The 10,340-nt window shown below is 41.0% G+C and overlaps 1 protein-coding gene across 4 annotated transcripts in view; it reads left to right on the forward strand.

The window, feature by feature from the left end:
* The window catches only part of LOC122561276 (uncharacterized), a 28,851-nt gene extending 18,806 nt beyond the window's left edge, over positions 1-10,045 (forward strand). For 3 of the 4 annotated variants that reach the window (XM_087998795.1, XM_087998793.1, XM_087998794.1), the window contains exons 6-9: positions 2,309-2,450; positions 4,288-4,421; positions 4,508-4,612; positions 5,390-10,045. In XM_087998795.1, coding sequence (XP_087854921.1) covers positions 2,309-2,450; positions 4,288-4,421; positions 4,508-4,612; positions 5,390-5,530 — 522 coding nt within the window. In that variant the 3' untranslated portion in view covers positions 5,531-10,045. Of the gene's footprint in view, positions 1-2,308; positions 2,451-3,501; positions 3,847-4,287; positions 4,422-4,507; positions 4,613-5,389 lie in introns of those variants that run through there. The other variant, XM_087998796.1, reaches the window with a different exon arrangement.
* The last annotated feature ends 295 nt before the right edge of the window (positions 10,046-10,340 follow it).

Raw genomic sequence — 10,340 nt, forward strand, 5'->3', positions numbered from 1 at the left:
ATAGCATACTAGATTGTTTAGCAAGCGCTGTGAAATTGCAGGATCCTACGTAATGTTGGACATTATTTCTGAGTCTTTCAAGCACAGACTGATTAAATATGATCAGTAGTCTGCCTATTGTAAACAGCCTAAGGGACATGCTATTTGGTAAGATTCACAGTCATTAGGATGGACAGCATATGAATCTGGCATCACATCAGCAAAAAGGTTCCAATGCCATATTCTTCATTTATGTGGTAAGTTCCAATTCTTGGATGCTGCTGTCAAGCCAAAAAGACTTTCTGTCTACTATGGTAATGGAGTGATAATGACCAGGATCTTCTTTCCCACAAGGGTGGTGCAAGTGGAAACAATCAATGCTTTCAAATAGAAATTGTACAGGTACTTGATAGAAATGATCCTGCAATGCTGTAGGGTCCACAGATAGGCATATCGTCCTGGATTGCTCCATGGAGACCTAGCATGGAATCAATGGGCCAAATAGCCTTCTTCTTTGCAGCAAGTTACTTTATGATGTTTTGTCTAATAGTTTGCTGATACTCACTGTCCACTCTGATGTACTGATCAGTTAGGATGAATTCCTGATGGTTGAGTGAGACTGTGGGTGATACAGGAGTTGGGTGGGGTTCAATGGAGAGCTCCCAACAAGAGTCAGACACTTCTGAATGGAAGAGAAACAGTGACAGAAAATAAAAAAAACTCCTCCCTGTTTAAAAATCATTCATTGCTAATAAAGCTTACCTTACTCAACATTGAAGTCATTCATCTCGATTTAGCTGCAGCCTCCAGTAATTCCTTAACCAGGATAAATTAGAACCCTGCCTTTCATCCATACAACACCCGGTGAAGTGGGATCTCTGACACACACCCAGCACAGTTCAGCAAGTCTCTGGCTGTAGTTAGAGACTTATATTTTCTCACTAGTATTAATGGTGATCATTAGCATGTAAACTGGCTGTCACACTCTGCTCAGGATATTGGGCTCATCCTTCTTGTATTCATTTGGGGACTGAAGCTGTAGCAAGGCAGAGACTGGAAAAGTAGGAGATATTGATCATTCTATTCCAACAGCAGTTTGGCTGTTTGGGAGCTCATTGTAATTACAGAGCGTTTAGAGGATTACAGAAATAATAATCTCTAATGCAACCAGGATTTCAGAGAGGTGCAATGCTAGCTCATTGGTGTAAAGAAAATGAGAAGCTACTAATTGCAGCAATTGTTGTTGATTTTTAATTATTGGATCAGGCATAATGGTGGGTCACAGTACTGGTGAGACAAGACTGTTACTGTGTAAAACTGGGATATTGTGCTGGTGTGAACGGGGATATGTCACTAACACTGGGGTACAATGCTGGTGGGAACAGGTCTGACACTCTAAGACTCAGGCACACAAGTGGGAAGAGGTCTATAACTGTAACACTGGGTTACAGTACAAGTGGGGACAAGCCTGTCATGCCCAGGGTACAATATTAGTGAGGACAGGTCTGTCACTGTCTAACCCTGTGATACAGTACTGGTAGGGACAGGTCTGTCAATGTATAATACTGGGCAGCAGAACTGATTGGGACAGGTCTGTCACTGTAACACTGCGGTATAATACTGGTGGAGACTGGTCTGCCACTATCTAACCCTAGGATACAGTATTGGTAGGGACAGGTCTGTCACTCAGTAACACTGGGGCATGGTACTGGTGAGGACAGATCTGTCAACTGTATAACTCTGGGATATTGCAGTGGGAGAGGTCTGTCATTGTATAACACTGGGGTATAGTACTGTTGAGGATGGATCTTTCATTGTATAACATTGAGGTACAGTACTAGTGTGGACAGGTCTGACACTGAGTTGGTCTGGGGTTCAGTATGGATGGGGTAGGTCTGCCACTGTATAATCCTGGGGATTCTGGAGGGTGGAGATTTGGACTTTTTTTTTCTTGAATATGGTCAGGGTCCTTTTGAGCAAGTGTGTTCTTTTATTGCTTAGAATTTATTATGATCCCCACTGATGGTAATACTGGACAAGTCAGATCCTGGAAAGAAACCCAGAATGACTGAATAGATTGGATATTTAATTCTCTGCAATTTCTTAACAAGGTGGTTAGTCACTGGTACATATTCATACGAGGTTGCAGAAGTATTTAACAACAGAACATGAGTTTATTTTGCAAAAGAAGAAGTCACCAAGACACAATCCAAAAAATGCATGTTTGTATATCTTTGATTGATAAAAGTTAACTTGCACAATTGTTCAGGATCTGCCTCTGATTAATGTTGATTTGAACATATCTTAATCTGCTCCTTTCTGTTCCCAGGTGTCAGTTCTTTCAGACTGGCAGAAGAGACTCCAGAACTTCTTGAGACTGCAGCCGGATGCGACCATGCTTATGCCTTATGCTGTGATGTGTGACCGCACCGGATCAATACTTTATTTAACACAGGATAGACCTGTGATTGGTAAGATGCTAAATTATTCTTTTTAAACAAGTACAGTCCCCAGATTAAAGACTTTCACCTTTGCTTGATTTCCCCCAATTTCTCTCTATTCCTTTTTCCAACCTTGGGGCAGATGCAAAATTGGCTTCCCTGTTTAGAATGAAAACTTGGAAATGTGGGTACACAAAAGGTCCGAGTGGATCAAACAGGAATAGTTTGGGTAACAAAGCAATCCAGAAACAAAAGTAAAATAATTGCAGAGACAGCAAACTTTGATTTAACCAGCACCTTTTCAAAATGCCACCAAAAATTATATAGCCTATATACAGGAAATTTACGACATTACCGCAGTCTCCATGATGTCCAAGTAGTAAGTTGAGTTTGCGAGTGAGAATGCTGCCTACCAGTAAGTTTCAATTAAGGCAAAGTTGCATTATTATTTCAGTGACTTATATTGTAAATAAAATAATACAGTGATAGGTATGCGTTCTGTTACTCTGTGTGTTTTACATTGATTATGCATACCTCTTGATCAACCAGCACACTCCTGGTCCCATAGCTATTGGTTAATAAAATGTTTGCTGTGCTAGAAACCTGAAGTGAAGAAAGAAAATGTTGCAGAAGAAAGCAAAGAACTGTTTTATTCTTAAACAAACAAAGACAGAAATTATTGGAGATTTTCAGCAGGCCTGAAAAGAAAATACAGTTAATGTTTTGAGTCCATCTGTGGTTTTATCAGACTTGAAGCATTGCCTCTGTTTCTCTCTCCAGAGATACTGCCAAACCTGCTGAGTTTCTCCATTTTTTTCAGTTTTTATTGGAAATAATTTAGGGTTACAGGGTAGTTTGACAAAGTACACAGTGCATAACTTCAGCTATCACAGATTCTAGCTTAGTGCAGTGCAGGATGCAAAGACTAGATCTTATTTTTCTTCATTTTTGATTGTGATTATAAATGAGTAAAGGACTATTTTAAAAAAAAAACCCAGGGACTATGTTGGGAATTGCTGCATGTTTAAAAAGAAATTGCTGGAACTCATTGTGAGTTGTGTTTACACTGTTGCTTTGACAGCAGTGGAAGAGGAGAGAAAAGACACCATGGCACCAGGATGTCTGCGCATAATGAGATTCATCTAGCAACAGATTGTTGACTGGATTGTGTAAATATGACCAGTTGTGGATTCTGGAAAACATCAATCCGACAAGAACTCTCAGATTGGTTATTGGCCAGGTGAATTGCTTAGGTGTTAACGATGGAGGGAGAGAAGCCTATGAACTGCTGAAGGAGCATGCTCTGTGTCTCTATCTCTCTGCAATAAAAGTAAACTGAAGCCTGAAGAAAGCCAGTTATCTTCTCTGAGTTGTTATAAGCAGTTGCTTTTAACCAGTAACTAAGAAACCTTATAATTTGTTTACTCTGTGCCTCTTTGGAAAATGTTAAGGATTCTGAAGAAGGAGATCAGAGAACAGAAGATCTTGGGAAGCAAAAGGAACATCTCATCGAATCCTGTGGACTGGTGCTGTGTTTTCCCAGTATCTTTTACGTTACCCATTGTTGGTCAGTGTCTGTGTTCAAAAAGAATATTACGATTTCAACAAGTAGAGTTGATAGTTCATATTTTTGTTTATCAGTGATTCAAATATTTTTATTTGTAATATGTAGTGGTTCTTGATGAGTACAGGAACTTTGTTTTTTCTATTAACTTGATTTCATCAGGCAGGTATATTGGGGACTTACTTGGATTAAATCATTATCTTTGTGATGACACCGGAAATACTGGGGTCACACATCACACTTTCATAAGAGGGCTATAACAAGCAATAAATGAATGAAATGAAATTATTAATTACATTCCAGGATTTGGAAGACCAAGAGAAATTGCTCTTGACCACAGAAAGATCTTCAAACGATGCGTAAGGTTCCTGACTTTTTGCTGGCATTGTGGTCTTCATCCTGGGGATTTTGATTCCAATGTTGCCTACAGCAGAGAGGTAGGTATTAGGATGCACATAGGGAACGAGCAGACAGCTCTGAATAATACACATTAACTCTGTGTGTGTTTTCATTTGCCTTTCAGAATATTTACTTTGACCCTACAAGTTTAACTGGACTGGAAGACCTATATACCTTTAACAAGAGCTTGAAGGCTGCCTACACCCTGCTGTTTGAGATTGGGTGTCAGGTACTTAAACCACATACTAATCTTCTTTGTGTGTTAAATAGGGAATGAGTGTGGGGGGAATATGATAAATCTTCTGGAATCATGCAATAGGCTGAAGTTGATTAATATTTAGTAACATCTATAATGAAACCAATTAGTACAAAGGACTGAAGGAAAAACCAGGAAAGATAGAGCTTGCATTTCTATAGCACCATTCAGGACCTCAGGATATCCCAAAGTGCAAATACATCCAATGAAGTATTTTTAAACCATAACCCACTGTTTTTGAAATGTGAGGCACAAGATGTCAGAATCACGAAAAAAAAAGTGTGGTCACCAAGCAGATCATTTGATTTCAGTCATGTTGATTGAGGGATGTATAGTAGCTCCAGGACACTGAGCATGACTTGAAAGAGATGGTGCAACCTCAGTTTAACATCTCTTCCCAAGAGATGACACCTCTCCCAGAAGTATGAAGCTCCCTCACTACTGCACAGGTCGTAATTTTGGACACATCTCTGGAGTGTGACTTGAACCCATGAGCTTCTACCCACTGTACTATGGCTGTTACATTTCCTAATGAACGTTCCTAAGGTCGTGTGATAAAGGGGAAGGCCTCTGTGTGAGACTGTGTGAGTCTTCTGAGGAAAGGTGCAACCACCTGGGGACCCATTTCAGTGCCACTAGACCTGTGTCTGTCTTTCGAGGGGTGGGGAGCAGAATGCACCTACTAAAATATCAGTACCTCAAAACTTCAGTTTGGAGCAATATGTTTTTTTCTCTCCCTCTTCTTGCAAGGATCTCTCATTTGATTCATTCCTGGATATAATTTGGCAGAGTGGAGAGGAACAGCACGCACTTTCTGAGAGACATCGGCTGTTGCCAATCTGCCCAGGGGTGCGCCAGGGCCCTCTCGATGTCCAAGGATTTGGAGACTGAACGTATGTGGAAACACTCTTCAGTGGCTATGAGCGAGCAGAGCACCAGCCCTCTTCCATTCTGTACATTGACTTTGCGATTAGATTTCCAGATCAAATCACCTCATTTGAGTGTTTGGAATTGTACCAAGAGAATCTCTAGTTCCCCACAGCATGTGTGCATTTATTTCTGGGATCCCAATTATCCAATCTTAGTCCCTTTCATTTCTCTCATTTGGATGTTGCTGTGAAAACACTTGGTACAGCTCTGTGTCCACCAAAGATTCGCTTTATCTTCCTACCTTGCTCTCTCTACTGCGTTTGTGACATAAAATACTCAAAGTATCTAGTCTTTGGCTCTCCATTCGCTAGACATTTCTGTAGATTCTGAACTCTGACCTCGAATTTTGATATCCATTACTCACTGTCACCCTGGACCCACGACCCCATAAGTCCAAGTGATACAGATTTGAAAGAAAATAACAGAAAACTGGTTTAACCATCCATTGTCAGAAAATAGCATGGCCTTTCAAAACATTATCCAACTCTACACGTATCTGCACAAACTGTCCATTCTTCTAGGTTCACCCTGGGAATATGCAAAAATAAGCCTGGCTTGTAAACTGCCTTGTTAAACCCCTTACATGTGACCCCACTTCGACCTCACTCTGACCCCATCAGCCTCACTTCCAATAACAAGTGTGAAGAGCTCATGGAGATTCTTTATGACTAAAATCGAGACAGCCCAATCACCTGTCTCAGCCATGTCCTTTCCTCACACTCACCCTCCTGACCAAACTCCCTCCAACTCATCACCCACCTCCCCCCTCCCCCCCCCAACCAACCACTCAACCCTGAATTCACATTCTTCTCTAGGTTCCCTCTTCTTCTCCTTCTCTGAGCTCAACCTGTCCATTACACCTGCCTCATGTTCCCTCGATCCTTGTCACCTGACTTCCCCTTATAGCGCCCCTGTTTGCCAATATTGTAAGCACATCTGTCTTCAGATTGTTGTCCCTCTCCCTTAACCTGCCAAACTCACTCCCAGTTCACAAAACCAACTCTTGACCCTTTCAGTTTGCAAACTAGTGTCCCACCTCCAACGTCCCATTCCTCACCAAGGTCCTTAAACACGTTGCTGACCCCAGATCCGTCCTCAGATTTCCTGGAATTCAGTCTTTGAATCCCTCCTGTCAGGTTCCTGCCCCTGCCTCAGTACTGAAATGCTTCTCAGCAATGACATTCTGAGTGACTGTGACTTGTCCTGACACAGCAACTACACCATCCTCCTCCAACACTTCTCTATTATCATCAGCCTGGAGGGAATGCTCTCACCTGGTTCCATCCTTATCTAATCCTAGCAGTGAATCACTTACAATGTTTTCTCTTTCTGCTGCTTCTACCTTTGATTTATTCTCTTCTAGCTCTGATTTACACGCTGTCCCTCTGAGACATTTGTATCCAAATGACCAGCACTACTTTTCGTATGTAAGTTGACAACACCTCAGAATCACTGCTTTTGATTCCTCTGTTGTTGATAGATTATCAGACTGCTTTACAAATTGTTTTTCAAGGGCTGTGGGCATCGCTGGCTAGGCCAGCATTTGTTGTCCTTCCCAATGCCTATGCTACAAGATGAATGGAAACTTCCTTAAAATAAGCATCATGAAGACTTTGATTCCAATTCCAAACTCCACTCCTGAACTACTGCTTCCACCCCTTTCCAGAGCAAGAGTCTGAGATTAAGCCATTTTGTTCACAACATTGCGGTCACATGTTGCGAATCATCAGCTGCTGAAAACATTCATGTTCATATGCAAGACCTGGACAATATTCAGGCACTAACTAATAAACAGCAAGCAACAATTGTGCCACACAAATGCCAGGCAATGACCATCTTCAACAAGAGAGAGGCAATAGCCTGGGAGTTACCATTGACTGAACTAGCCATATAAATATGTATACATACAAGTCAGAGGCTAGGGATTTTGTAGGGGTTAAATTAATTCCTGATTTCCCAAAGCCTATCCATTGTTTATAAATCACAAGTCAGGACCGTGATGGAATACTCTGTACTTGCCTGGGTGAATGCAGTTTCAACAACACTCATGAATTTGACATCAAATCAGCCCAATTGATTGGCATCACGTGCACAAACGTTCACACCCTCCACCACTAATGCACAGTGGCAACAGAATATACCATCTATAAGATGTGCTGCAGTAAGTCATGAAGGCTTCTTTGACAATTGTTTTCAATCAGTGTATCACCTAGAAAGACAAGACCGCGATCATGGCTGACATGCTCCTCACCCCCATTTTCCTGCCTTCTCCTCATTACCCTTCAACTTATTCCAATTAAAAATCTGTCTACTCCTAAATTTACTCCCTCAGAGGACTTATACACAAAGCTGACAGAGGGTTTGTCCTTCACAAAGTTGCACAGAAGTCATGCATACCTGCAATGGCAGTTAGATGAGGATCCCCAGAAGTATATTACAATTAATACCCATAAGAAAAAAAAAGAAAAAAAAAGAAAGAAAGAAAGACAAGACCGGCAGATACATGAAAGCACTACACTGCCAAGTTCTCACCCAAGTTACACACCATCCTAACTTGGAAATGTGTCACAGTTACTTCAGTGTCACTGGATCAAAATTTGAGAGCTCTTCCCTGAACAACATTGTAGTTATCCCTACATGGATTGCTGTGGTTCAAGAAGGCAGCTTCCACTATTTTCTCAAGGCTGACTAAGGATGGCCATTAAATACCGATCTTGCCAGCAACACCCACATCCTGTGCAAGAATCAGCAGAAACATTTGACCGGACATGAACTCTGAAATTTGTAGTTGGGCCATCACACACTGCCTATTTTCACCTCCACAATATTGTCCAGTTTCACCTCCATCTCACTTCATCTGTGTCTGAAACCCTCAACCATGTCCTTTTTACCTCCAGACCCAAGCATTCTAATGCATCTTGGCTGGTTTCCACATTCTATCCTTTGTAAACTTGTGGCCATCCTAAGTCCTTTGGCCTTAAATGCACCTGCTGAACTGTCTCCCTGTGCCAACCTGCCTACATTGGTTCCCAGTCAACAACGTCTGGATTTTGACGTTCTTCTAATTTTACATCACTCCATGGCCACACCCTTTCTTATTTCTAGAATCTCTTCCAGTCACAGAACCCTGTGTGCTTCTCCAATTCTGGCCACCATGAGCATCTCCACTTGTATGTTGTATTCACTCCAACATGCATGGCTGTGCCTTCAGTTTACTGGGGTTCAAGTTCTTGAATTCCCTCCCTCCATCTCTTTGCCTTTCTCTCCTTTAAGATGCTTCTTAAAACCCACCTTTTTCACTCAGCTTTTGATCACTGACTTAATATTTCTTTGTGGCTCAGTGTCATAATTTGTTTCATAATGCTCCTGGAAATACAATGGGAACTTTTTATTATGTTACAGGTGCTATATATATATGCTGTAAACCATAGTATATTACTGAATCTTACTGCACTGAAGGGGACCATTCAATCCATCATGATTGTGCTATCCCATTTCTCCTTTTCCCCCGCTCTGCTCTTTTTGCATTATGCTTGTTTTCCTCCTTCAAATATTTCTCTAGTTCCTTTCTGAAAGTTAAATACAGAATCTGCTTACACTGATCTTTAAGGCAGTGTGTTCCAGATCAAAGAATATTTCCTATCTTCACTTTTATCCTTTAGCCAAACACTGTCAATCTGATCACCAACCCACCTGCCACCGGAAGCAGTTTCTCCTCAGTTAACCTATCAAAAACCATTGCTGATTTTGAACATCTGAATTAAATCTCTTGGATCAGCTCCAGTTTCTCCCATGTCAAATGTCTCAGTGTCTTCTTTCCTGTGATCCTGAGTCTTTATGCACCTTCTCTTCATTTACTTTACTGGAGGCAACTGTGCTTTTAGCTACCTCTGCCATATTCTGTGGACTGCCATCCCTAAACTTCCACTTCTGCTTTAACTTCTTTAAGATGTTCTTTAAAGCTGATCTCTTTGACTGAGCTTTGATTACCACTCTCTGAGTCTGACCTGGTGTCCACCTCTTTGAGAACAAACCTTTTTGAAGCATCTAGGATGGTTTTCTCTGTTTAAGGTTGTATATAAATTCACCTTGCTGTCCCAGCCTGATCATGCAGGCCTGTAATTAACTCCTTCATTACCAATTTGCGCTGTGTCAGCCGATTTGTTGAGTAACAGTCTTGACTCTGAGTTCAAATCCTTTGAACTGGGTTCTGTTTTCAATGCCAACATTCCCAGTGCATTAGGTGAGAGGGTATCGTATGCTCAGACAGTCACCACTGTGGGAGTGCTGCACTATTGGAGCTGTCATCTCAGACATTAAAATACTATTAAGTGAACATTGAAGGCATTAAGAAAAGAAAATGTGATATTTGATAAGGAAATAGACATTCACCTGAAGCGGTCTTAAAAATGATTGCAATAATGCCTTGAAATCATGTCAGTTTCACCAATAAAAATGGTGTGGAAATTAACTATTTGTACGTGTATGTGAATTAGTAAACAATGAAAAGTTTAGCAGTTAACTTCAGAATAGTTAACTTAGCTGAAAATCAAGAGGATGATGCTTTTAAACTGGCGAAAGGCTACCCTGGGTGTGTTATAAAATTCTTCATACAACAGAGATCAATACCATGTCTTTACTTAAAAAAAGCTGTAACTCTCAGTTGGATGTATTGAATCTAATACATTGAAGTTAGGTTACAGCTCGCTAATTATCTTAATTTGTCTCTGGGATCTTTCTGTGTGCAAAATGACTGCCTTTTTTTCTGTAT

The sequence above is a fragment of the Chiloscyllium plagiosum genome, unplaced genomic scaffold (genome assembly GCF_037043375.1).
Source record: "Chiloscyllium plagiosum isolate Xiang-an unplaced genomic scaffold, Cpla_swu_hap1 HiC_scaffold_22, whole genome shotgun sequence".
Taxonomy (NCBI): domain Eukaryota; kingdom Metazoa; phylum Chordata; class Chondrichthyes; order Orectolobiformes; family Hemiscylliidae; genus Chiloscyllium; species Chiloscyllium plagiosum.